General features: G+C 42.7%; 4 protein-coding genes across 8 annotated transcripts in view; 2 read left to right on the top strand and 2 right to left on the bottom strand.

The window, feature by feature from the left end:
* rtkna (rhotekin a) overlaps window positions 1-16,203 on the top strand; it is a 56,298-nt gene extending 40,095 nt beyond the window's left edge. For 2 of the 5 annotated variants that reach the window (XM_008288484.1, XM_008288501.1), the window contains exons 2-11: window positions 5,869-6,130; window positions 6,745-6,798; window positions 8,577-8,694; window positions 9,318-9,542; window positions 9,687-9,781; window positions 10,372-10,490; window positions 10,619-10,750; window positions 11,808-11,973; window positions 12,112-12,216; window positions 13,637-16,203. In XM_008288484.1, coding sequence (XP_008286706.1) covers window positions 5,869-6,130; window positions 6,745-6,798; window positions 8,577-8,694; window positions 9,318-9,542; window positions 9,687-9,781; window positions 10,372-10,490; window positions 10,619-10,750; window positions 11,808-11,973; window positions 12,112-12,216; window positions 13,637-14,352 — 1,992 coding nt within the window. In that variant the 3' untranslated portion in view covers window positions 14,353-16,203. The remainder of the gene's footprint in view (window positions 1-5,868; window positions 6,131-6,744; window positions 6,799-8,576; window positions 8,695-9,317; window positions 9,543-9,686; window positions 9,782-10,371; window positions 10,491-10,618; window positions 10,751-11,807; window positions 11,974-12,111; window positions 12,217-13,636) is intronic. The other 3 variants (XM_008288488.1, XM_008288489.1, XM_008288493.1) reach the window with 3 other exon arrangements.
* A 466-nt stretch (window positions 16,204-16,669) lies between these two features.
* Window positions 16,670-19,929, bottom strand: mblac2 (metallo-beta-lactamase domain containing 2). Its single transcript, XM_008288512.1, has 3 exons — window positions 19,395-19,929; window positions 17,768-17,982; window positions 16,670-17,413 (listed from the first exon to the last, which is right to left on the bottom strand). Exons 1-3 carry the CDS (start codon window positions 19,834-19,836, stop codon window positions 17,240-17,242), a joined length of 831 nt encoding a protein of 276 aa, XP_008286734.1. The 5' UTR covers window positions 19,837-19,929; the 3' UTR covers window positions 16,670-17,239.
* Window positions 19,930-20,124: 195 nt separating this feature from the next.
* Window positions 20,125-24,425, top strand: polr3g (polymerase (RNA) III (DNA directed) polypeptide G). Its single transcript, XM_008288537.1, has 8 exons — window positions 20,125-20,370; window positions 20,539-20,670; window positions 21,629-21,758; window positions 22,366-22,431; window positions 22,518-22,577; window positions 22,653-22,717; window positions 22,897-23,019; window positions 23,142-24,425. The coding sequence occupies exons 2-8, from the start codon at window positions 20,560-20,562 to the stop codon at window positions 23,229-23,231; spliced, it is 645 nt and encodes a 214-aa protein (XP_008286759.1). The 5' UTR covers window positions 20,125-20,370; window positions 20,539-20,559; the 3' UTR covers window positions 23,232-24,425.
* On the bottom strand, window positions 23,440-27,342 carry lysmd3 (LysM, putative peptidoglycan-binding, domain containing 3). The gene is made up of 3 exons (XM_008288525.1): window positions 27,206-27,342; window positions 25,708-25,987; window positions 23,440-25,143 (listed from the first exon to the last, which is right to left on the bottom strand). Exons 2-3 carry the CDS (start codon window positions 25,969-25,971, stop codon window positions 24,433-24,435), a joined length of 975 nt encoding a protein of 324 aa, XP_008286747.1. The 5' UTR covers window positions 25,972-25,987; window positions 27,206-27,342; the 3' UTR covers window positions 23,440-24,432.
* Window positions 27,343-27,664: the final 322 nt, after the last annotated feature.

Below are 27,664 nucleotides of genomic sequence, written 5' to 3' on the forward strand. Positions count from 1 at the left end.
ATGTGTTAAACCGAACCCTGTGGGCAGACCCCATGCTGTGACCGCAGTCGTCTGGCCTGCTCAGAGACCGAGGTCAGAGGTTAGGGGTCAGCGATCTAAACAGGAAAGCTTACTCGTGCAGAACAGCACATCGTAAACAAACCATTACACACCATCTGCAGCGGCGTCAAATCCCCAAGCAGCGTGTGTGTTTGTGTAGCTGTGTGTGTTAGTGTGTCTGTGATCACACCCACGGACACACAAGTGAGGATCATCACAGCCAGGCGGGGGGACGGAGAGGTGACGGAGAAGTGACCATCTGGTATCTACTGAGGCATCAAATTACCTGCTGAAAGGTTACATTAGCATACATATACTGTGTGCTTTCAAATATTGTTGTTTGAAGCACAAATAGGTCTGCGATTGCTGAGGCTGTTGAAACTATTATCCAGTGGAATTACTGCATGAATTAATAAGTTTCTTTATTACATTCGTTTGACAGCTGCTTAAGTCCAAAGGGACATTTTTGAAGATGGGGATGTCTGTCTGTTGGCTGATCCAGACTGAAATATCTCAACAGATACAGGGAGATGACAAATAAAGGGGAAAAAACTTAAACTCTTGACGACTACAAAGAGGGGATTTGGCAGCTCTTTTGTGCTGCGGGGGATGTTTTGCTGGCATGGTTTGGACCCTTTTGGCCCCTCATAGAAAAGGGTCACTGCAAATCAATACAAAGTTGTTCTGAGTGATCTCCTTTGTCCTGTGATGAAACATTTCTATCCTGATGGCTGTGGTCTCTTCCAGGATGACAATGTCTCCATCCACAGGGCATGAGGGGGTCACTGAAAGGTTTGATGAGTGGGGAGAATGATGTGAATTATATTCTATCTCAACCCAATAGAACTCCTATGGGAGATTTTGAATCCATGTTTTAGGGGGTGCCATCATCAAAACACCAGATATATATTTTGGAACAGCGATGTTCACTCACTGGAGGTCCAGAGACTTGGATGATTAAAATCCAAGAGACACTGAAGCTGCTCTGGTGGCACATGATGGTCCAAACACCTTGCTAAGACACTTGAAGTTTGTTTTTTTTCTTATAATTTGGTACATGTTTGTGTTTAATACATTTCCACGCCTTCTTGTACGATACATTTGCAATCCCCGGAAAAAAATCCATACTGATTTTGTTGATCCTCTGACTTTTCTTCTGGCGCCCCCATAAAGTTCACATTTGTATTGAAGCCTAATAACTGTGGTGATCCCCTGACTTTTCCATTAGTAACACTCCTCCAATGAAACACCACAACATTCATGGCGTAGGTTAACATATTCAGAGTTCCCACATGATGAATTCTACTGCTTTGGAAATGCTTGTGTTTTCCTCGAACATCACCATGTGGTTGACTTTTGTGGGTCTTAGTGAAATATGTCAACAACTAAAGCCGTGCACGTTGCTTCATGATGGCTAATTGTGATACAGATGTTTATGTCCCCCTCTGAATGTAATTGTAATAACTTTGCCACTAAGAAGTCAGAATTCCAATTTATCCAACACTTAGGTTCTAAAAACTAAGTAGCCTCTTGAACTGAAATGCTGAACATGATCATCTTTCAACAGGCTTTTCAGTGTAGAAACATGGTGTGATCATCTGCCATCTTTGTTGTAGGCCAAACTAGCTTCAACTGTGATTTGAACTCCAAGTGCACCAAATACTTAACAAATAGTTGTTGTTATGGTGCATAAGTCCAGTTCTGTGAGTACACAGATAATAAGAATAATGGAGGGTTTGTTATGTTAGCCCGTATGGGGAATTTTATGTTGCTGATGGCAATACTGAAGGATGCTGTTTGACAAGGATAGTGACTGGACAGAAAACTGGCACTTATCTTGGTTTAACCAATCAACATTTTGCTCTCTGGGTTGAACTGAGTCTGCTCAGCAGTTTTATCAGAAGTACCTAACCAGGTAATTTTGTGTAAATTGGCTTTTTCCACCTTCTTAGCATTAGCATGTTAGCTTAGTGACATTTAGCTCCAAGCACTGCTGTGCCTCAGTACAGCCTCACAGAGCTGCTGACATGGATATGGACTCTTAGGCTTGTTTATACATATACATTGGGTGCAATTTGGGGTTTGGTGTGTTGCCCAAGATCTAAATACAGTCATAGCTTTCGTTCAAAGTAAATCACCAACTTGTGATTATGAAGTTTTGTCTTTAACCGTTGGTGCAGCTACCCAGTTTTTGGGAAACACACTTTCTTTCATATGTCGTTTTTTTTTTTTTTTTCCCCGTTGTCTTTCTCAGAAAATGACACTCCCTCCCAATTATTTTCACGCCTGCTCATTTGCAGAGCTTTATGCTTCATTATTTTGACAGCCAATTTGCTTATACTTATAGCCAACCATTTTTTCTCAGAAATCTCTCTTCATTCCCTGATTGCCACTTTCCTTTTACCACTACATTTTGTCCCTTTTTTTTTCTTCCTCGTTCTCTCTCATCTTCCTCACCCCTCCTTCCTTATCCCCTCACCCTGCATTCTCTCTCTTTCTTTGCTTGAGGTTTTGATCTTTCTTTCCTCCCTCCTGCAGTCCCTTTTTCTTTCCTCTCCACAGTTTCCACCCAGACCTTTCACCCTGTCAACCCATATATCCTTCGTCCTTTTCGCTCTCTCTCTCTCCTTCCCACTTTTCTCCTGTTTTCTTCAAGTCCTCCCCTTGTTTCCTCTGACAGCACCGCATCCCCTCTGTGTCGCCGCTTGATGCCCAACATGCATCGCATCCCTGTCGCCGATCCACCCTTCCCTCACCCTCTGTCTGGCTGCTGTCCACGCTTCCACCATCGCTGGCAGTCAGCAGTTCTGGCAGGGCCCACCGGTCTAACACCTGCCACTCTGAGCACACACTGCGAGAGAGTGTTAGTGGGGTTGTATTTATCTGTGCCGCTGCGTGTTTTGCGAAAAATCATAGATTGAAAACGAGTTCATTGCTCATTCATTGTTGCATGCGTATAAACTGGTGTTGTGTGTTTATCTCTCATCCACCTAAGTGTGAGTGTTTATGTCAGTTGGCTGTGCTCCGTTAACCCGACATAAGGCCAGACATGTGGATTAGAGGAAGATCTAGGCTGCTCGATTTCTATTCTGAGATCCCCAGAAGGAGAAGCCTGTTAATTTAGCTGCTATAAATACAGGACCTCCTCGCAGCAGGTCACTCTGAGACCCACTGTGTGGAACTGGACTATGTTGACAGCTTCTTTCACTGTGTGTGTGTGTGTTTGTGTTTGTGTGTGTGTGTGTGTGTGCATTCCTTCAAAGTTGGCGACACAGCCTCAGGTTCAGTGGTGCATGGAGGACGGTTTGTGGTGCCACCGTCGACAAGGACATTGGGACACAACCCTGAGCTGGGCTTTTTCTTATTTTTCTCTTTATCCTCTGTCTTTTTCTTTTTTCCCCTCTCGGTTTATGGTTATCAATTACAACTAATGATTTTCCTACTTGCTTCATCTATGACATGTCAAAACCCAACGAAATGTATCCTAGTTACGCATCCATTGGATCAAAATCAATACCATGAATGTTGGCTTGCTTGTTTTCCGTCTCGTGCGCCCTTAAAATGCCTTATTTTCTTTCCTAAAGGAGACACTTGCGATGAAAGAAAAGCACCATCAACTTTTCTAAAACAAACACTTGACCTTTAAAATTGAATTCTCCACTTGTACCTCACAGTCATCCAGTAGTTAAATGCTATCCATGTTCATACCGCTGCTATAATTTGGTTTCCTTTCTTTCGCAGTCAAGAGTGCAGTAATTGCTTTTCAGTTAGTGAATGTGTTTATTTAATGACAGGCTTATTCTGTGTAGCTACATTGTGTTTACCAGCCACAGTTTAGATTGGACACGACTCCAGACTGATCATTATCTTCATTATCTTCAGTCTTAATTCTTTCATTCGTGTCTTATAATTCTTCTCTCTGGCAGAATTTCTGAGGAGGAATCTCATAGTAATCACCTCCATCCAGTCTTAATATCATATTATGTTATTGTAGCAAATAATGCTGCGAAACATGTCAGCAGATTACGGACAATGCTTGAATGTTTTCGGTGGTTTGGTTTAGAATACTTGGGGAAGAATCCACCAGTTCAACAAACAAGTGCCTACGCAGCTCAGCTGGACCAGCACCCGAAAGCTATCGAGATCTATGAGCAGGTCGGGACCCATGCGATGGACAGTGCGCTCCTGAAATACAGAGGGATTCACAGCTGCCAGTGTAACTTTCACCACCCTGTAGAAATACTGTGGTCGCATCCTAAGAAAGAAGTTTAATCAGGAATTACACACAAAAAAAACTCCTTTTGTCGTGCACTGCTTCCAAGTAGGAAACTGTGTCCAAATGCAGACTTTTATGTTGGAATCGAATTCATTCCTCTCCTACTTGGTCCTCTGTTCAACAAAGTGATTCATGCTTAGAGAGAATCAGGTAGAAAGGAGAAAGAAAGTGTGGAGGAGAGAAAGAAGAAAAAAAAAAAAAAGGAAAGCTGATTGAGGACAGTGAAGTGGAACGGATGGAGTGTGAGAGAAGGTGGAAGAAAATGAGCAGTGAATGTATAAAAGCTTAAATGAAAAGAATAAAAAATTCATAAGAATCAGACGGCGGGAGAGAGATGAGAAATATCGGAGGAGAGGAGGGGAACGTGGATTTATCGGGCTGAGAGGGCTGAGAGAAGAAGGACAACAGGAGCATTAGAGATTATTTGTGAGGAGAGCGTGTGCTTGTTAATGTATCACTGGAGACGATGTGCGCACACGCACGCACACACACACACACACACACACATTTGCATACACATACTCCAGCAGTCAGGCAGATGTTGCACGCCATTTTGTTCATTTAGTCATTAAAAACACATAAGAAAAATAAGTAGTAAACATAATGTTTTCCTAATTTGTTTAACCAGTCCTTTAAAGACTATCTCACTGATGAGTAATTCCCAGATTGAAGCTGTTTATGTACAAATGAGTAATTAGTTTCAGTTTGACAAGGGACATTGGCACTAATAGCGTTTAAACCAGCTTTGCTTTTGCTCACGTCTTTCTTAAGCATTCCTCTCCCTGTCTGCAGTTCAAGATCACAACTGCAGTGTTTTGGTGCTGCTGACAGACTGAAGTAGGGCTTAAAGATCTGTTGAAACGCTAGACAGCATCACCAGAGTGAGACCTACGTGTGTTTGCCTTTGTGGATCTGTGTGCTTATGTCCACGTTCTGTGTACTCCTGCATAAGAGAAGAGTCTTTATAACCACCAGCGGGGTGGCCTTCTTGCCCCAGATAAGCCAGGTCAAATTTACTTTGATAGTATCTACTTTAGTTCCTTTGAGAAGTCTGTTTGAGGAAAGGGGCATCGCTAAGTGTGTATGCGAACATCAGTGTGTCTGGGGTTTCTCGATTGGGCTGCAGACATTAAATGTTTGACAGATTCATTCTTTATTCTTAAACTTGAGATGTGTTGCGTGGCGAGTAAGTAAGCTCGCACTAAATGATTCAAACATCTACACATCTACTCAGCGGCGGTGTGCGCTCGTTGGTACAAGGGGCAGAAGGCCACACAAACACACACACACACACACCAATGAACACAGACTTCATAATGCTTTCAGAGACACATTTCACTGATGTATCCACAAGAGATGTGCAATCCACTGCAGACTTTCTAGTTGTTGTCTCCTTGTTCTTCCCTTCATTTCTTCCCCAAATGCACGATAGGAAATTATTCCCTTTTCTTCTCCTCCTGTTTTTCAAGCACAAGATTATTTTTTTCATTATCCATCATTTGAGCTTCCATTTACTAACTCTCTGTTTTCCCCTCTCTCTTTTCCCCTTGCAGGACAGTGACATTCAGAAGAAGATTGACCATGAGATCCGGATGCGCGACGGAGCCTGCAAACTGCTGGCCGCCTGCTCCCAGAGAGACCAGGCCTTGGAGGCAGCAAAGAGCCTGCAGACTTGCAGCACTCGCATCATGGCCTACATGTCGGAGCTGCAGCGGATGAAGGAAGCTCAGGTCATGCAGAAGGTCACACGCAGATCGTCGGACGCAGGGCCAATGGACGACAGGCTCCCGTGCAAAGGGAAAGTGGCCATCTCAGGCGAGTACCAATTAAAAATGTGTATTTCTGAAAGGAGTGTGACTGCAGAGAGAGGTTAAGGGGGAATTATGTTCAGCATTTTCAAAGATTTTGAAAAAAGCTGGCACTCTGGTTAGCAAGAGTAATAAAAAGGGGAACCAGAGAGAATTTTTGCATCCTCTTAGTGTTATAATTTAATGCAGAGCTGCTCTTGTGAGGCCCTAATAAGGGGCTGTTTCATTCCTCCCCTTACCAATCAAAGTGAACATGATGGTTTGCAGCACACCACACTGCAGAGAGTTCATTCACTTCAGGGAGGAAGACAATAAGAGCAAATTTTTACTGTTGTTTTATCAGGTTTTAGAATACAATGAAGGTGAAGGAAGGCACATTAATGGGATGTGAAAGTGGTGATGTGTGTGTTTGTGGGTGGAGTGTCATGGGGGCACCGCTGTATTGTCTGGCACCTAGCTGGAGAGCATCTACACACAGTCGGTAATTAGCTGTGAATACTTTTAGCAGAGACTGAAAGGAATACGAGCAAAAAGACAAACACACAGACACACACACATCAGTTAGACAGCGATAGTGATTAACATTTTTGTGGTCTAATCCCCTGTCTGTTGTTATTACAGATCTTCGGATCCCTCTCATGTGGAAAGACACAGAGTACTTCAAGAACAAAGGAGGTGAGGAGCCCCCTCTGTATCAGTGTGAAGGAATTCATTTATGGCTTATGAATGATTTATGCCTGTAGGATTTATTAATGATCAGCTTCTGAGCGAAGCGGTCTGTGGCTTCGCACAGTTGTGAAATGGCTAATTCACAGATGTCGAATGTGGGTGAAGCTTTGTGAAATCACAGGGGCGGGTGTGGGATTCCTCAACAAAAATCATCTTTTAAAGCTTGCTGGGAGGAAAAAAAACTAATGTGGAGTTTTTTTTTTAACATGTATATATATATCTTTTTAAATATATTGACCTATAACACTCCCTCTGAAATGTGCAGATAGACCATGGAGTGTTTTTCTACTCTGTGCAACATCTATAGCAGTCCCTGGAGCTGATCTGTTGCAAGCTTTACCAGATATCTGTGTATTTACGGGAACTGTGCGTTTTTTTGTTTTCTTTTTTCAAACATGAGAAACTCCTGGCAGCACAACCTGACCCACTGTTCAGTCTTGCTGGCTTTGCCTCTTGGCTCTGAGAAGCATAAGCATGCGAGGACTGAAGTGGGTCATTATTAGTGGGGCATACTGTAAGAGAAAACAAATGAAATCTGTTGTACATTTAAGGAACGAGCCTAGTCTTGTTCTGTGGGATATTACTCTGAACTGGGTCATGCTTAAATGTCTTTATGGCATTTGAGAATTAAGTGGCGCCCTGAAAATATAGCAATAGTAATTTTTATATTGACTATTTTCCATCCCACCTGCTCGTGATAAAGTCAATGTGGGTTAACCCCTGTGTAGTCATTATAACAGTCTCAGCGCTCCGTCTCTCCCCTGGCAGCTTGAACGGAATTAATCTGCATGACCTGTGCATATAAATGAACTCAAGAGACAGGTAGTAGACTCTTAACAAAGCTTAATGAGGCTGTTAGTCAAGGTCATTAAGCACACCGAGACATAAACTGAGCCCAGGAGGCAAGGAGGAGTAAAGTGTATTGCTTTCTCGCTTGTCCAGTCATGTTTTAGCCAAGAGTGTCGATCTCGCATGTCGAATAATAAGTTCAAACATTAGGTGTCAGTGTGCCAGAGACAGGGAAACACATAAGCTGGAGCAGTCAGTGTCGGTTGTAACCAGGAATTTTTATGAGAACAGGTGAATTGAGCACCTGAATTGCTGTGCAGTAGAAGGAGAGAAGCGCACAAAGGAAGAAAGATAGCAGACCATTAACAGTCACTGTTTATATTACAACACCAATACTGAAGGTGCTATATATTTCTTACATATATTTCTCACTGTTGGTATGGATGGTGTCGCACTTCAGCTCAGGGATTTATGGATTTACACATAATCACAGTGAAACATCCCCCAAAATAACACTGCAGTTTCTTTACAAGGAATTTGCATTCATGATGCAGTTTATTTGCAATGCGCATCGAAGGCAAGCGCTGCCGTTACCCAGCTTTTATTGACCGCTATGACATTAAAGACCGTTGCGCTTTAGTTTCAACGCCCATCAGTGCTTCATAGGGATTCTAAGCACAGCTGTCCATTGAACTGAGTCTAACAACAGCACAAGTGCTTGTCAGCCCAGGTGAAGGAGCTGATCCACTTTCAAGCTTCATCTGCTCAGGTCATATGCCCTGTCTAGCCTCTGGCTCCAACACTTTGTCATAACCTACACCTCCAAGGTTCCAAGTGATGCTATTTTGGAGCTGAAAATGAGTTTTCAAGTGATAGGGTTTTTTTTTTTTTTCTTCTCTCTGTCTGTTCTGACTTTCCTTGTTGTCCTTTTGTAGAGCTTCATCGGTGCGCAGTGTTCTGCCTGCTGCAGCTGGGAGGAGAGATCTTTGACACAGACATGGTGATAGTGGACCGGACACTCACCGATATTTGCTTTGACAACACCATCGTATTGTAAGTCACCTGTCAGTCCTATAACCAAACAGCCACGCTATCTGGAATGATCGCCAAGGACTTCTGAGCAGTGGTGGAAATAGTATTGAAACTATTTAGGAAATGGTCTTTTGCAAGTGATATAGTAACAGCGTAATATCAGCCGAATGTATTTAAAGGCTCAAAATTAAACATATTCATTATGGTAAATGGTTCTATCCAGAGTATTAAATTATGGAGCCCTCAAGGTTCCCCACAAACATTGTTTAAAAAAAAAAAAAAAACAGGCTTTACGGCACACACTCTCCTGTTAGTTTAGTTGAAGGACAAGATCAGCTTCATTAATTTTGTTGCATGGTCATCTCACAGTGTGATTATGAAGGGTTTTTATTCTTTAACAGTGCATCACAGTAGCCAATTGCATGTTTTGAATGTGAAATTGAACCATTGCTAGTACAATGTTTCATCCTGACAAGTTGTGTAAGAGAAGCATAAAGTAGCATACAATTGAAATACTCTACTAAGGTACAAGTATGTCAAACGTATACTATAAGTACAGCACTTGACTAGATGCAGTCTGTTTCCACCACTGCTTTTAAATGACACTAATAATAATGATCATCATGTGTGTGCCCTTTTTACAGTAGCGAAGCCGGCCCAGGTTTCGAGCTGCGTGTGGAGCTGTATAGCTGCTGCTCAGAGGACGACTACTCTGCAGGGAGCACGCCCAGGAAACTGGCCAGCAAGCTGAGCTCTTCACTCGGGCGATCAGCGGGGAAGAAGCTCCGGGCCGCCATGGAGCCTGGACCGTGTAGTCCTGTTAGCAACGGAGGGGCAGCCCCCCTCCTGCTGCCAGTTCCCTCTGTACCGTAAGTTTGAAATAATAACCAGTATACATTTTCTACAGAGGGAGAATGGAGGAAAAAATCACATATTCATGGGGATCATTTCTCACTGTAAACATATTTAAACACTGGAAAAAAAATCCTCTCTCCTTTCTTGTGTGTTGACAGGGGCCCCAAGTACCACCTCTTAGCTCATACCACCCTGTCGCTGTCACACGTCCAGGACAGTTTTCGCACGCATGACCTCACCATTTCAGGCAACGGTGAGTGGCAGCCTCCATCAATCTGTGTCCTCCCCATCTTCCTGCTCTCTCTGCCAAAGCAGCCATCTGTCTATTTTTGTGTCCCTCTGTCACTTGCCACTGTCTCACATATTCGCTTTGCATTCTAATAATTTCCTTTTACCCAGTTCGTGGTACATGTCCTCCTCCTCCTCCTCCTCCTCCGCCCGTCCTCCCATGTTCTCTGACAGACAGCCATTGTCAAGGTCACAGTAATAAAGGCCGTGCTAGCGCAGTGACTGCTGTGTAAAGCTGTAATGATGTGGGCTAACAAGGGCCCAGACCCTCAGACAGACAGGCCCCTAGTGTTTTATTCATTGGGCCTTCAGCCTGCTGTAAAGTTTCATTGCCGTACTTCATGACACTCCCTGCAGCTGCCAGTCTTTTACACCCAAGTGCCTTGTTTTGTGCGTTAAAGGAGGGCAGTGTGACGTGGGCATGAAGTGTGTGTCTCTGTGTGTGTATGCATATGAGTGCACACGTTTGTGAGTGAACATTGAATGTCATGTGGGAATATTTTTATTTATTTATGTTGTTTGTTTTTCCTCCATCCTTCTACTCTTTCCCTGCAGAAGAGTGTTCGTACTGGCTGCCGCTCTATGGCAGCATGTGCTGCCGCCTCGCAGCGCAGCCTCACTGTATGACCCAACAGATGATGAGTGGATGTTTGAAAGTTAAGGTAAGATGGCAGGTGAGCACTAATGTGAGCTATTTCTCTTAGGTTTCAGTTTGTTTTTTTTCAGCCTTTGCCATCCTTCTCTCCTCATCTTCTCACCTATCCTTGTGTTTCTTTTATGCCACTTTTTCTGCACCTGGCAGCAGTGTGGCGGTGACCCCCAGAGCTGGACAAAAGTGTATGCCGTTCTAAAAGGAACAAGCCTTTTTTGCTACCACCGGCAAGAAGACGTGGAGGCGAACATCGAACCAGCTTTCACCATTGGCATCAACAAGGTCAGCAAAGGAGTCGCGTTTAAAAAGTGAAAAAAATCATTTCAATTGGAGTATAAACCTCTTTGAGGTTGATCCAACCTTGCAGAAAGCGTAGTTGTGCTTTTTTGGTAACGCCTACGGCATCAGCAGAATAGATGGTGAGAAACTGAGCTCGTGGATTGCTGCCAGTTTGAGTCTCACGTTAACTGGTAGGTTCTGAGCCTTTAAAATTAAATACGAAATCAGCTTTTTTCCAACTAACCATTCTCAAGCTTCCCTTGAGCAAGGTACTTAGCCCTGAGCTGGCCCCGCCGGGCTGCTCAGAGGTCAAGAGTAGAAAATTGCGGTTGTGCTCCTCAGCTTTTGAAATGTGGAAACATTCAGCAGGGCTGAAAAATAGCATGTCTGGAGAAAAAGACTAAATCTACACAGTATCTTCTAGAGTCTTTGTAAACACAGCAGCACAAAGCAGCAAACTCCATCCAATCAGGAATCATAATTCTCTCATCCCCTCATCTTTCCAGGCACCGAAGTGAAGAGTAGTCAGCCAGCCAGTCAGATTCTCAATCATCCAATTTCCTGTGTCTGTGTCTACGAATTGATGCCTGTGGGGCTTTTCATTCTTTCCATAGTGACTCATTCAGTCTGTTGTGGCCTCTGACCCTCAGCAAACAGCTGACCTCAAGTCAAGTCAGTCAAATCAGGTCTGCATGATGCTTTGTTAGTCAGCTGCAGGACTCTCCTGAAGAAGAAGGTGCGCAGTGTGACAAACGGATGGATGGTACAACACTACCATCTAGTGGTCACAAACAGACACATTTGGAGTGGAACGTAGAGGTGGGAATTGGGAGTCTGCTCCTTTTGTTGGATAATTGCTGAAGGGAAATGATTTGGAAGAGGACTAATTGGTGGCTTTATTAATGAGGACTTCTTTTCAGGGGGGACTTACAGTTTCAATTGCTATAATGATCACTTGTTGCGGCACATAATTTTGTTCATTCAGGAGTGCTGCCATTCATTCTGAGCTGTAGTCATTTTGCAACAGATTATTGTACTTTCTGTTTCACCTGTGTTTCAGGATACCAGAATACGTGCGTCAGAGAAAGACCCTCACAGTAAAGTTCAGAATATCTGTATCAGTAATCAGTATGGAGGGGAGGAGGTCACGCACACGCTGACCACCGACAGCCGCGAGGACACACATCGCTGGATGGAGGCCTTTTGGCAACACTTCTATGATATGAGTAAGTGTGTGTGTGTGTAAGATGTACACCTACTACATTCAGTCACTCAAAAGCTGCTTGAAACACTCTCACATAGTGCTGTGTATTCTCTATCTGCTGACTAGCTTGTTGAAGGTGACACTTTGTTCCAATACGCAGGCCAATGGAAGCAATGCTGTGATGACTTAATGAAAATTGAACTTCCGTCACCAAGGAAACCGGCTCCTGTCACACCAAAACAGGGCTCTCTTTACCACGAAATGGGTAAGACATCTCCCCGATTATATGACCGCGGATGTGCAATCAAAAACATATTTGGTCGCTCTTAGGTATACAGGGAAAGTAAAACAGGGAAAGAAAGCACTACTGCGGCTGCATTGCATGTGACTGTGTGTAATTTTAATTCCTTGGGCGCATGAGCATGAAGGATGCTGTCACAATTACATTTTTCTTCTCCGATATCTCAAACTCACACTCTGCTTTTCTTCTATGTTCTGTAGATAGAACGGGTCTTATCGCTGACACGCTGACTCACTCTCTGTCTTCTGTTTCTCTGTTCCTCTTTGTCCTTTTCAATTTTCCCTGTGTGTCCTGAATCCATCACTCCGTGGCATTTTCTGTTTTGCCTTTCCTTATTTCCTTGTGTAACAACATATTATTCATGATCAACACATTTTTCATCCACTCCCATCATTGATTTTATTGTTTGAAATGCCTTCATCCCTAAATGATTTTTTTTTTTAATTCTCTCATCACCTCTTTACATTCATTTCCTTAATAAACAACCCTTTTTGATTTTTGTCATGGCCATCAAAACACACAAACACTGAATTCCACCTGTTGCGTACCTCCTATCCACTCCATCCTTTCACACTCGCCCACCTTCCTCTTGGTTTTCCTAATCCTCCTTGGCAGCCCCTCTTGCCACACCCTCCTGCGAGGGTCTTCTGCTGCAGGATAACGCTGTGTCTGCTGAGATTCGTGCTCTGCTCTCGTCCTATTACAACGACAGGTGAAGTAGCAGGAGTAGGGCTCTGTATAAATTGTGTTGTGGTAAATGTTGCAATCCCAAGAGGCTGAAATGGATAAACAATCCATTCTGGATAGAATTCTGCAAATTTGAGATCCACTTTAACTCGTTGATAGTTTGTTGATTCTGCAAATCATTAAAAGACCGGATCGGTTTGTTACCGTCACATAGATAAGGAACATTAAGACACACCCAGGCTTCAGACGTTAAGTAGTTGTTGTTCCTCACGGATGTACAAGGCATGAATAGAGAACTAGACTTCAACAAAGGCTCCTTGGCTCGTAATAGGAAATGTAACACCTTAATGTGTCTGCATTTTTTTTCTCCTCGTAAACTCAAGGATACATTTAGGAATGCCATTTCACAGTTTCAGCCTGACAGTAACATTTCCTGAACTGCAAACATTTCCCTTAAACCCGTTTAGAATCCACACTTCCAGTGAGATTTGAATATTACAACATGTTGCATTTACATCAATACTTTAAGAATATTGCGAACTGTAGTACCTTCATTCCCTCTTCTAAGAAACCCATTTTTTTGATGTATTCCCAAAGACAATTGTGAATCAGGCCAAATTAAAATCCATTGGGAAAGCTGGTCCTACGCCAACTCTGCAGCGGTGCAATGATGAGTTTTGCTGCTTCTTTCTTGCAGTTATTGAGTCATCTGACGACCTGAGCAGCACTGTGTCAGACATCTTGGCTCGGAGGATGCAGGAGCTGGAGCTCCGCAGCCAACTGGGCACCTCTCCTACCTGGATGTCTGTGTTTGAGGAGAACAATGCCAAAAGCGCTGGCCGCACTCGTCACTGTACTTCTCGCCTGTCTGGCCACAGCCCCTGCACCCCTCATCGACTGCCCCGGAGTCCCGCCAGCCCTCACCGCTGCCCACAGCTGGGTCTGCTGTCCTCCGATGCAAGTCTGACCTCCGACAGCGACAGCCACTGTAGCACCAGCCCCTGCTCTCAACACCATGGCTGGCCCGAGCCTTCGTCAAGCTTCTCTCTCTTGTCATCGTCCCCCTCCCGCCTGAGGCCTCGCACTCTTTCCCTGGATGCTAAGCTCAGCACCCTTCGAGGGAGGGGATACGGAGGAGGAGGGGCCTTCCAGTGTCCGTGCCAGCCTCCCCCCTCGTCGCTGCTTGCTCCTCTCCCCATCTCCTCCCGTTCACCTCGGTCACAGCGCAGTACACAGACCACACTCTCCTGCTCCAGCTCCACCTCCAGCAACAGCTCCAGCAACAGCGAGGGCAGCCACAGCCCAGAGTCATCTGAGGGAGTCCCCTTCTCCAGGCCCTCCCCAGCTCGACGCAGCCTCAGGAACCTCAGGGCTAGACTTGATCCTCGCAACTGGCTCCAAAGTCAGGTGTGAACTTGTTTCCTGACAGATGTTAGATGCTTGCCCAAAGGCAACAATGCTATTAAACCGTGCTTTAACAGGCTTAACACATGTGAACCAAACTCAGGCAAATCTGCTAAGCTACATGCACAGCCCCGAGGAGGATGCCTCTAACCCACCTCCCGGTGGAGGACGGATCATGGAAGACCCTCCTGGGTCAAACTGGAATGTTTTCTAACACAAAAGACAAGTGACAATCACTGCAGGAATCTGTGTAAGTTGCTGAGTTGCCACAATTTTGAAGACTGTCTAAAACTAAATGGGAGGTACTTTGCTTGCTTTGAGAAATGATGATCATGCTGCTTGGGAGAAAGTGAAGCTAAAGACTTGCTCGGATACACACCACACTAAGCCTACTCTCTGTTATTTGAGATCTAATTTTGAAACTGGAAAAGGTTTTATTTTGTCCTCTGCATCAGCCACTCATATCATTTCAAGGTCATCTCTGTTAATGCACTAGCCGTATTTTGACTGGACGTTTCCTGTTGTTAAGTTAGAAAGGTTTGCAGTGTTTATGCTACGGAAGCCAGTGAGCATGAGGCAAAAAAATGAACATGCAAGAAAAAGCATAAGGTTTAATCAGTCATGAGTTTTCAAATGTTAGAAACTGTTATGTGTAGAGGGAAGGGTTGGTGTTTGTTGCCTGTACTGTGATACCTGCTTCAGTGTACTTACCTGACTATTCACAAAATACATGATCTTGATCTTTGTGGGTCTCCTAAAATGACTATGCACCATTTTGCTTTTATGCATGATTTGACTTACAGTTAAGATGTTTAACTACTTGAGGTCATTTCAGCAGTGAATCTGGTGAAAGCTTAGCCTAATGCAAGTGCTCATACTTACTGTACTGGTTACGACTGTGATCTCTTCAGGGTAAATTTTTGTGCTCTGCTCTTTACTTTTACATGTTTATCTGCACACTATTGACGGGCTGCTGTCAGATCCAGATAATAGATCCTCACAAACATAGGATAAATCCTAAATCAACTGATATTAACCAAAGTTTAAGTATTATTAAAAATCAAAGCCATACTTAGCATTCTGCTATACTGCTTCTCTGCAGTATTGTAGGTTTTCATTGTGTAGTGATCCTATAAGAAAAAAAAAAAAGTCCAATAAAATACAAAACAGCCACTAATCCAATATTATTAAATACAGAAAGAAATCCTGGAATTGATTTTGTAGTGGTTGCATTCTGGAAATAATTCTATTACATGGAGTACTTATGTGAAACTCTAGTTAAACAAATTAAATGATTTATTTACATTGCTACTGTTGTTTTCTTCTTTTAAATTATGTTATTTGTTGCCATTTATCCAACTCTATGACAAGATAACAGGATCAGATCTTATAGGAGAACCAGTGTCCCCTGTCAGTGCAGTACAGCCTCTTTTTTTTCTGTCTTTGTTTATTGTGGACTTTGGAAACAGTTGCCCTCTTGGAACTCAAGCAACCATTTTTACTTAGATATGTCAGATGCTTGAAAAAACAGCATTTGTTACTGTAAATTAATTTTTATAAGTTAACAAATAAACCTCCTCTTTTTGTCTTTTGTTACATTATTGATTTTGTTTAAAAAGAAAAAAAATGCCGCTGTATTGATACCTGATTATCATAATGTTAACAGATGATGTGCAGATCATTAACTGTTACGAATATAGATAACATTGAATGTTATAACCTTGCAAGAGTTTTCCGTGTTAGCAGGCTTTGTGTTCTGCATGTGCGCCATCCTAGAAGGCGAACAGAAGATGAGAAATGTGGAAATCTCATGTTTAAATAATATAACATTAATTATAATAAATGTTTTATCAAATAACATTTTACTTGTTTTTTTCTTTCACATCTGTTTCTATCTGGTCCAAATGAAACACTGTCTGCTGTAAATATTTCACATTGTATGCTTGTAGTTATCCATAAATTTGTCAGTGAGAAGTTGAAATAGCTTAAAATGCACAATTCCTCAATGTGAATTTCACCTTTTTAAGGATATGTGAGAACAAAACACGTAAAGCGAAACTACAACACAGGAAGATGTGAGTGTTAACACCTCATCTGTATTACTATGCACACCTTTCATATGCAGTGGGAGATGTTTCCATCAGATCAGAAAAGCACTTTAAGTACTCTACACTCTGAACATGTGATGGATCATATTCTACATCCAATTCTGTTCTGCATCTCTTTCTCTGTCCTGCAACAAATCCCGCTGGTGTTCACCTCTTATGTGAGCAACTGAACAAGCAATTTCATTTAGCGTCTGTGCTGGAGAAGAATCAAGAGAAGCAGGTAGAACAGAGACTTTATTGTCAATGTTTTGATAGCAAAGCCGTAGATTAGTCAATAGTACAAAGCACTCTTACAAACATAGGAGGTAGTCGATACCGAGTCTTCACTGAGCATTGTAGTAATATGCATAGAGGAATGCTATGGCCATAATGACTCTGTTTCAAATGCCTCAGAAGAGAACCCAAAGCTCCCTGTTTTCTGTTTGTCATGCAGAGTTGTACCATTGTTGTGCTATTGTAACTTCATATCTGCTTAAAGTATAAAAACAATACATCTAATTATATTGAGACCAACATATACATATTCATCAGTATATAAGAGAATAACACTAGTAAATACTTTATATTGTATGCTTGATATGATGCTGATTATTGACTTATGTAACCCAGTGGGGGGCATTTTACACAAAATTTGGCAATCATATGGTATGTGTTGGATTACATGAGTAAATGAACAGCGTTACATTATTAACTTTGCTCCCCTCCTTACCCTCTTTTTAATCCTTCCATACTAAAACTTTCTTTCTTTGTGCACTTGTGCTTCCTGCAGCTTCCGTAATCCCCTCTCATTAGCAGGCACTCCGTGGATTGAACGCCCGCAGTGCCATCCCAGCCAGAGTACTCCAGGCGAATGTGGAGAACTTTGCAGGGCATGTTTCAGCTCTGCTGATGTATGTGGATGCGATCCGATGAAGCCGCTTCGCCCCAAATGTGTTGTAGTGTCCTGGGAGGACTTGGTCGACCTGTTAAATGGATTTTAATATTTCATATGATGTATAGTACATGCCTCAGGCATTCCTTGATTATTGGTTGTGAGATACTCAAGCAGCAATATGCTGGATTGATTTATGTCTTAAACCTACATGTCTTAGAGAAACGTTGGTAAAATGCAGAATCTAATTGATGCAATGAATATACATTAAAAGTACATGTATTAGATACTCACATACAAACTTTTAAATACACTTGTGTCATTTCCATTCTAAATCTTTCAGATGATGGCATAAGGTGTCTTGTGCCATCAGCTCATCTGACAAAGGAAAGCTGAACTAGGAGCTGAAATGATAAGAATGTCCTCTGTGGTGTTTCAGTGTTACCTGCTCGCTGTCCACCAGCCCGACCAGACGCTCACAGCTGCTGATGTAGTCACTGACGTGGCTGTAGGGCAGCCAGTCAATCATGGCGCCGTCATACACAACGTCTCCACTGAAGAGCAACTTATTGTCACGGTCATGTAGGCAAATGCTTCCCCGAGAGTGACCAGGCATATGAAGCACTGTCAGCTGTCTGTCGCCGAGGTTGATGACATCACCTAGACCAGAAAACAGAGAGAGAGAGAGAGAGATGGTACCATATATTCAAACTCACTCACACATATAACGATAACATGACTTTTACCCTTTGGGAAGTGTGCAACAAATCCCCAGACTGATATCCAAGTTATTCATTCTTCATAATTTGTCTGATTGGAATCAAGCCAGAGATACATTTGTGTTTCCCACATGTCACCCCATGTTACCACATTGTGCAGAATCTGGAATATTCACCAAGTCACTGATTTGGTCCAGACCAGGTACAAGTTGCACAAAAGGTTGAAGCTGACACACCAAGCAATGAGATATTCCAACTGCACTGCAGCAGCGGCTCTGACACAGCAGAACAAGTCGGTGTATTGACTGACAGAGCAGAAATTACACTGCAAGAATACCGGAGAGGCTAACAGATTAAACTCCACTCCAGCAGCCAAAGCACAAATCCGACAGTATTTGTGATACAAGCTCTGTGCAGCAACTATTACTAGACTTATACAGCCACCGAAGGCGCTGCTATAACCCGGGGCAGCAGCTTTTCGAACAGTGCAGCCAGTTTGTCCAGGATCAAATCCAGATTTATTCTTTGCATTGATGTAGCTCACTGCATGCTGACCTTTGATGTCCATCCACTGTAACCTGTATATGAGACAGGGCAACATTCCACAGAAGGCTAATGAAGTTGTGTATCTTCTAAGACAACTGTGGGCAATTGCTAAATCAGCACTGTGATGTTATTACTGCTTTATGGGATGCTTTCAATAAGAGTGCAGCTGGACTCTGCTTGCTCTTCTTTCTTTGTTGGAGGTAACAGAATCCATCAAAGTCATCAGCACACAGGCTTAAAATAGAACTGCTCTGCACATATAGATGAAGAATGAGAATAGTAACTACCAGTGAAAACTGTTGACCCCCCTTAGTCACATATTTGTTTCACAAATCATCTATACTGTTTGCTGATGGTGGGATGTTTCTGTACACCTTACAGAGACCACGTCATCTTATGTAATGTGACATTTACACCTGTATAAGCGCTGCCTCTCACTTTATTTCTTGGCAGATACAGCATCCTTTGTAACATAAGCTGTGGGCACTATTCATTGTGAAACTGAGTAAAAAATAGCATCCACTGTCTCCCCCATAGGCTGTGGGTGTGTATTCATTTAGCAAGCCCTTTTTTTTTTGGTCTTCAGCCAAATTCATTGTGCAGTGAAATCTTCCTCTGAGCATAGAAACGACTCTGTACAGCGCATAATGTCCAAACCATAGCTATTGAGCCATTAAAGCCATTACAGTATCGAGCATGATGCTTATCCCTGGGTAAGTGCTTTTAGACCTTACGACCTGCTGTTTGATCACAGATCCACTCCCCCTTCCATAAATCCCATCTGCACAGGCTTCCTCTCCTACCTACCCTCCTGCAGGATGTGTGTGGGCTGCACAGCCTTCACTTTGTAGTGTCTGGCCCTCCATCCGGGACTGGGAGCCTCGGCTATCTCCCTGTCGCTGAGCCAGGTGACCGTCTCAAAGTTGTCTCCGTTGGCCAGGGCATCGACCTCCGCGCTGTGGACGCCCACCTGTTGGAACTGATGCAGCCCACCCGAGTGGTCGAAGTGGGCGTGGGTGGCGATGGCCAGCAGCGGGTTCTTCCTCTGCGGGTCTTTGCCCAGCAGCCCCTTGCCGTCGATGTAGTCCGGTAAGCTCCTCAAGCCCAGTCCCGTGTCTATCACCACGTCCTGGTGTGAGCCGCGGAGCAGCCAGATGTTAGCCCGGTTCTCCGACTGGTAGAATCGCTCCTGGATCCAGAAGAGTCCGTCTCCGAGCGACTTGTGAGCGTACCAGTCCGCTGCAGACATCCCAGTTCATGCACTCGTCGAGGTGCGCTGCAGCTGGTGTCGTGCTGTCAGGTGGATTTTCGCAGAGGTGCAGCTGGCCTTCTGGCTGGAGGTGTTTTCATTGAGGTTAATGCGATGGTGGCCGCCGACACACCCTTGCAGGAAACCAAGGAGCTGATTGGACGAGCCGATGAATGACGACAGAATAAATCGGGGTGTGATTGGCTGTAAATTAGCCACGCCTCCCCGAGCGTCACGCAGGGGCGGGGAGACTTAAAGGCACATTTACGCATGCTGAGTGTAGTGTGTGTGGTGGTTTCCAAGCCGGTGTTAGCAATGCTATTCAAATCTCCATGAGGTTTAGCTGTGATTTTTTGTCATTTCAGGAGTTAGTTTGCTTGCTTAAAGACAGATTAAAGTGATCAGCTAATTAGTAACGACAAGTAAAGTGGAAAACGTGGAGAGTCAGTGGCGGCTAAATGTTTAGCCCTGAACTAGTCAGACTTCTAGGATTGTACGTGTCCACATTAGGATCAGTTCACTAACAGTCCTCTAGTGAGTATCTCAACTTACTGTATGTGTAGCTACGGCAGTGATTATTGATTACTTAAGTGTAGACTAGTCCCACGACAAGCGATAAAAGCTGAAGCGCATGAACTTGTGTCAACACGTGTTTGGCAGTGAAGTGAACTGGACACATGTGGTGTGTGTGTGTTGTTGCAGGTGGAGAGGAGGCCTGCAGTCATGGCAGGCAGAGGCCGGGGAGTAGCTGCCTTCACCTTCAACATCGACGCTCTGGGCATCAGCAGGGGCAGCATGCCAGAAGCCAGGGTGGGGCCCAGTCCGCTGTTTCCAGTAAGTACCAAACACCCTGACACACAAATACTCAGTCACGATGACATATCACGTTTCAGTATATAAACTTTACCTTTACCTCATCAAAGTGCGTAAAATTCAGAAATGGTAGAATCCATGCATGAAACTTTAAAAGTAGATTTGTATTTTTTAGAAAAAACAAACACAACAATAAATAGATGTATGTATATGAAAAATGATGTTGTATTTGACTTAATGATAAAATAGTTTATTCTTCGTTATCTTGATATGCCTGCTTGAGAGCAGAGCATCCTTGCAGAACAAACTATAAGTTGTTCTGAGATGATACATTTATTGTTTTTCGCACAATGCAGCACATAAGGTGCAAAAATAGCCATGATTTTGGCATTTCTTTAAAGCAACTTGCCAAGTATTCATACCCACAGGGTTTTTAAGACCCCCTAGGGTTTCGTTTGCCCCACTTGGATTCTACAGGGATGTTCTGTGTCCATTTCTTGTTTACTCCTCATTTGGAGCGGCTGTATAATATACAGTATGTGCATCAAGGTAAGCACTTCAGTGTCCTTCATGTGGTCAAGAGTTTGCTCACCGTGACAAGTGGGACTCTCATTTTAACTTCAAGATTTTATTCATGGCTTTGAGGTGGGTATTGATTCTTTAAACCAAAAAGGTTGTACACCTTTACTTGGCAGGCTTAGATCCAACTTGGTTTACATTTTAATTGTCCTCTAGTCGAGTTTAGAATATGTTCGGTACAACTTGGTAATGTGGGATTTCATCGTACAGCATTTTATTATAAACAACAGATGTGATTGCAGTTTGGTGAAAACTGTAAAGTAGTCTGTTAGGCTTCAAGTGCCTTCATAATGTAACATGTTGCAAATGCCCCATAGTGTAAACCACAGACAAGCAAATGTACCAATGAAAAAGAAATGTAACTGTTATTATCACCATTACATTATCTATGCTTCTCCAGAGCACAGACTTTAAACCAGTCCCGCTGAAAGCTGGTGAAGACGAGGACTACATGCTGGCCTTAAAACAGGAGATGAGGGGAACAATGCAACGGCTGCCGCACAACATCAAGCTTCAGTCCAATAAATCAGGTGAGGACGAGAGGAGTGCATTAGATAGAAACCTGACATCTAATAGAAATGCTGCATCAAGGCTGCTGGCTGCTGTGAGGGAAGATAATGCAGCTTTTAGGAACTGAGACGTTTAATTAGGGTCATATCTAGAGAATGGAGAGTGGCTAAATTCATGGCAGAATATTGAGTTACAGCCTCTGCCTCATCTGCCAGTTTTAACATGGTTTCTTTGGTCTGGCATTACAGATCTTTCACAATTTCCTTTGCTCAGCCATGAGCTAAATATATCTGTAACAAGCAGCAGATTTGGTTTTTTTTTTACAGAATATCTTCTGTTGAATGTCATCAAATAGTTTGTATTCACAAAATAATTGGCAAAAAATAATTGCAATGCCAGGATTGTTATGAATCGTGTTTAAAACATCATATTGTTTTGCTTTTGACTGGCACATAATTCTATAGTCAATACATATCATGCTGTGATTTAATGCTGTGGCTAAGAATAAAGAGTAGCACTCAGTGGTTTGTGTTGAAACACTCTGGATTTTGATAAACTCAGAATATGATGTGAATCAGTTGTTAAGAGTTTATTGAAGCCGAACTTGCTCTTGTTTACATGAAACAGAAGTGGAGAAATATACTGAGCGATACCTGAAGCAAAGTCAGATTGAGGATGAAGAATGGACTCCAGGTACTTGAACAACTTGTTGTTATGGGATTAGAGCAAACTGAGGAAAAAATGGAAAACAATGTGAATGCTATTCTGTTTTTCTTTAGACTGGAACCTCTTTCCAAAAGAATTGATGCCACAAATTAAAAGAACTCGTGCTAAAGCAGGTATGTTAATGTCATTATTTATATAATGAGATTCTGTGACTGTATGAGTTAAGACAAAATGCTTAAATACAACAGGCACCAAGAAGAAAACAGTGAAGATATCACGCAAAGACACAGAGGACATGCTGAACAAGTTAGACGTAAGCTTCTCTTCACTTGATTGTTCCATGTACTGAGTATTCTATATATGCTGTTAATTTATCCATAACCATTTTTAAAGGCATCAAGCTGGTGCAAAAAATATGAGCTCAGGATGCATATGTAGAAAAATGTACATGTCCTTCTGAACTCCATAAATAATTGAATGTTAATATGTCAGGCACTAGCAAAGAAAGATGATGGAAACCCTGAAAATTCCGATGAAGAGACTGAAAAGAAACCCAAGAATGAGGAGGAAGAGGAAATTGAAGCAGAAGAATACGATGAAGAGGATATTGAAGAGGTTTGATAACTAATGATAATCTGAAAACTGTGTTTGGTTTTTGTGGAAAATCATATCGTCAACATGTAACAACCTACCCAATGTTGCACTACAAACGAATAATGTTTCCTATTTCTGCGCAGGAAAACGACTACATTGACAGCTATTTCGACAATGGAGAAGATTTTGCTGCAGGCAGCGATGACAACATGGACGGTGAAGCGACATACTGAGACAGACAGCGTGGCTCAGCCGTTCAAACTCAAGCAAGCATTGAATTAAACAGCCATTATGTGGTTGTCTCTATTGGTTAAATATTGTAAATACGTTGGGAAAACTTGTTTACAAGAGTGATGCTCTGTTTGCTTTATTTTTGTGTGATCTTAAGAAGTGAGCTCTGTTTGAAAAAAAAAATGTAAATAAGAAATGCAAAACTATGTGCACACTGGCAATAATTTATTCAAAATAGATGTATTTATTCTTCAGCCTGTAGACAGATTCCACAGGTTGAAAGGCACATACTGTCAACAACATGTAAATGCTTTGTCATAAAATATCAAGTGAACACAGTGATAAAATAAAAGGGCTATATACCAAAGTCTAAAATTTCACATAATTACAAATATGAGTCACTGTGGGAATACTGTGCATCTCCCATTTTTCTCACCATGCTCTTCGAGGTTTGTTTTTTTTCTTCTTTTTACAAAAAAAATGCAGTTTTCTCCAGGCAAGCTAAAAGCAAGGACAGATCCAAGCAACTTGAAATTCATAAACATAATTTATCTGATAATCAATACTGATAATGTAAGTAGAAATTAATGCTCAATCTTGAAATAAATTAATTCTAATTCAACACAGTGGCAGCAATCTTACTTTTCCAACAAACAATATTGGAAAATTCACTATATTACTAGTATGGCAAAAAAAAAATACAGCTGGTCCAAACCAAATCCACAGAATGAACGATTCACTGAAAAGGTGGCCACTGGACCATCATTGGATCAAATGAGACAAACTAGTGTTGGTATCTGTCTTGGTCTGTTTGTGTGCACCGTGGATGATGGCAAAAGCACCACCTAATTCTACTGGATACATGATTAAACTCTTGAAATTCATAAATTTTGAAAAAGTTCAACCTAGCCTAATATTTGTTAGTCAAACCAGACACAAATCTGGGACAGAGTTGGACCCATTTTTTTAGTCCTTCAGCACTTCTTGTTGAAAAGGATGTAAATGTAAATGTACAAACACAAGGAACAACTGTGGCCACACCCGTATTCCTCCTCTCCCAGTTCTTTAAAATGTCTGTTCCCACAACATCCCAGCCCGAAAGATTGCACTGATGTATGTAGCAATTACTCGAAAATGGGAACATCCATCAAGCTTTATTAGGTCTCTGAGTTAACAATTTGTATGTAAAATTAAAATCCCTTGCTATGTTTTCTCAAGCCCTCCATGGTTACCCACTCCTGCTTCGTTCAAATTGGGTTGTGGTGGGATTCCTTTGGCCACTTTTTCAGGTCCAGCTCCTGCAGATTTCTCTCCTTTAGCAGCAGGGTCCATCTTATTGACATTGACATTTTCATGAACTTCACCAGGACCTTGTGGAGGGTTGCTATGATGGCTGATGTCAGCTTTCACAAGAACCTCATAGTACAGCAGATAAAACACAGGTGTGACGATGCCAACAACCAGCATGATGGCCACAGCTGTCCACCACCTCATGCCCCAGTCTGCCCCATAATAAGGGTCCTTTCTCTGTGCTGGTTTATACTCAACTTCTCCTAGCAGTGGTTGCTGTTGCTGCAACGTTAGGGAGGACACAACCTCATTGAGGCTACTCCGAGATGGTCCTGTGGATTTCACCAGCCGCTCAATGTCCTTGTCCTTCTCCAGGAGGAATCCTTCCACACTGTCGGTAGAAGAAGACGAGTCTGTGGAAGACTCAGTGGGGAGGGATGTAACAGGTGAGATCTGGGGCAGGCGTCTAGTGCCGGTGGGGGAGGTGGGAGAGGCAGATTTGAGAGGACCAGTGCTATGAGTTTCGGTGAGGACGCTGAAGCGCCTCACGGGAATCTTAACTGAACGCAGAGCAAAGAAGTCTTGCTCTGTCAAGAGGTTGTTGGCACGCTTAATGTCAGCCACCTACAAAGCACACAGAAGAAAGAGGAATTTAATGAACTGCTTACAAACCACACAGACAGACAAAATGCTGGGAAATTTACCGCCCACTGACTTTTCTGGATTCTAGCTCAACCACTAAATAATAACAGATCCTTTTTCACATGCATATAACACACTGATTATATTCAACACTGTATAGATTTCAGGACATCTCTCGCACATCTTTTCTTCATAAATTGCAACGTATCAATAGTAGATCAAAAGTTCCAAACAGACCTCTGCACATTGTCTCATTAAATAGATATGCAGAGTACTTTTGTTTAGGCCAAAATATCAAAAAAGCAATGCCATGGTAATGCTGTTATCTTACACTCAGCATGCCATGTTTATATTCCACATAATAACTGTTTTGTTGTCGCATCTTAAAAGTCATAAACAGTAATAGCTGCTAGGGTCAAAGTATGTTCTGGCACACGTGTAATGTTAAAGATAAACAACGGCATGTCTAAACAGAAAAATTAGGGTTTCAGTGAATGCTTCCCACAAACAGCTTAGAAAGACACACAAATCTCAGCAAAGACGTACTGAACAATGGTACTGCAGGGCAATGCTGTTCAGGGTGTCCCCCTCCTGGATATCTCTGGTCAGGTAGATAATATCCATCCTCTCTCTGGATGTGCTCCTCCGCAGCCTCTCTCTGCCACGAGGTCGCAGCTCATAGCTTTCAGCATCCTCTTCTGACAGGTCATTCTCCGAGCCATTGTTTCCAAACAGGTAGGCATGACCGCCATTGGCAGGCTGCACCATGGTGGCTGACTGGAACCCATAGTGCTGGCTTCTAGTTGTCATGTTTCCTCACTATATTCTGGGGGAAAAAAACAAAAACATGTTTGAGTAGCAAATCCTGAATCTGTACAGCATAGTCTTTGGGCTACCATCAAGGTTGCTTCATCCATAAAAATAATATTTACTGAGACAAAGACAAAGGCTAATTTGTATTTGTTTGTGCAAGCAGACTTGACCTATTGCAACTTGACAGACGGGACGACATACATGCAGGTGACTATGTTATTGTTTTAGCCTGTCTTAAAAGCGCAAGTGGCTGTCTTTGGAGGGATTTATCCCCTAGTATACAGATGTGAAAAGAATATCAATAAAAGCTGGCCTGCAAGAACTTAAACTATATAAGACTGAACAGAACATTCCTTCCCTAAAAAATAGCAACAAAAAGGTGTAGATGGTGAAAAAAATCCTCTTACAATAACAAAACGTTTCTGGCAGGTAAACTAAAATGAAAAACACATCTGACAGTCCTGAGGATTCAAGTTACAGTCACCATCAGATTGTGCCTCTTGCAGTACGATCAGTACAGTCACTCATCTAGATGTCAAGGTCCTCTATTTACGTAACATCTCTGCTTCTTTTGTTCAGTCACAGGGACACCACCCAGAAACGTGAACGTGACATTTTATAAGGCAGCCGTACCTGGTATTCTTCTATCACTGTTATGATGCAACTGCTCCGAGCAAATTAAAAGCAGATTGACAACATTCCCTGGCCAACCTAAGATAATGTTAGCTAACGAAGCAGCAGCTATCACTGGAAGGTGTTAGCGACAAGCACACCTATGATCATCCTTATTCTCAAACGTGTAGGGTTGTAATTAATTAGCCACGCTAGCAAAGAGCTATGGTGGCTAAAATTCCGCTTACATACTACTGAACTAAGTGATTACCTATAAGACAACATACCAATGCTACAGTCTCGTCTCTCTCAGCCCATAAGAGTGCAGTCGAAGTGGCTAACCAATAGAAATAACTACGTAAGTTTAAAACACGTCTGTTTACGCCACTAAATCCTTATCTTACATTATCAGTTAACCGTGACGTTAATCTTGAACAAGACAAGTAATGTTGAGCGCAGGTCCAAAGTTTCTCAGATCTATCTTCATAGGCTAGGCTAACGCTAACTAGCGTCCACATATGTTGATGTAGCTGACGTTGGTGAGCTTTGTACTGTTCAGTTGGTCAGTGGTCACAGTTAACGAATACGTTTTCGGGAAGTCGCAGACAGCTGGGTTTACCTGAAAAAGTGACCACCCGCTCAGTCAGTTGTCCTCATAATTTCCATGCTTCCACGGGATTATCTTCGGGCTCACCTTGCGTTGGTGTCTTACCTGGCAGCTAGCTGCTGCTGCTACTGAACCGCTACGGCTCACGCCACGTCAACAGAATGCTTACGTAATGACGTTATCACTGCTGGCCCCAACGCACGAAGCCCAGTTTTAACCGCAAGATGGCGCTAAATGTCAAGTCACACTTTAGCAGGGAAAGCTGAGGATGGAGCCCTGTGTAGGCACATTGCTGTGGTATTATAACATAAATAACATTATATTAGGTGATATTATATCAGGTAAATTCTATTATTCATCAGATTAGCAAACACACAGCTCTCGCGTGCCTTGAGTTTGTGTCCCACAGTGTTGACTTTCATAACAAATGCCGTTGCCTAGCAACAGAGGCCCCGCCCACTGCAGAGAACG

The sequence above is a fragment of the Stegastes partitus genome, unplaced genomic scaffold, assembly GCF_000690725.1.
Source record: "Stegastes partitus isolate 25-593 unplaced genomic scaffold, Stegastes_partitus-1.0.2 Scaffold13, whole genome shotgun sequence".
NCBI classification, from domain to species: Eukaryota; Metazoa; Chordata; class Actinopteri; family Pomacentridae; genus Stegastes; species Stegastes partitus.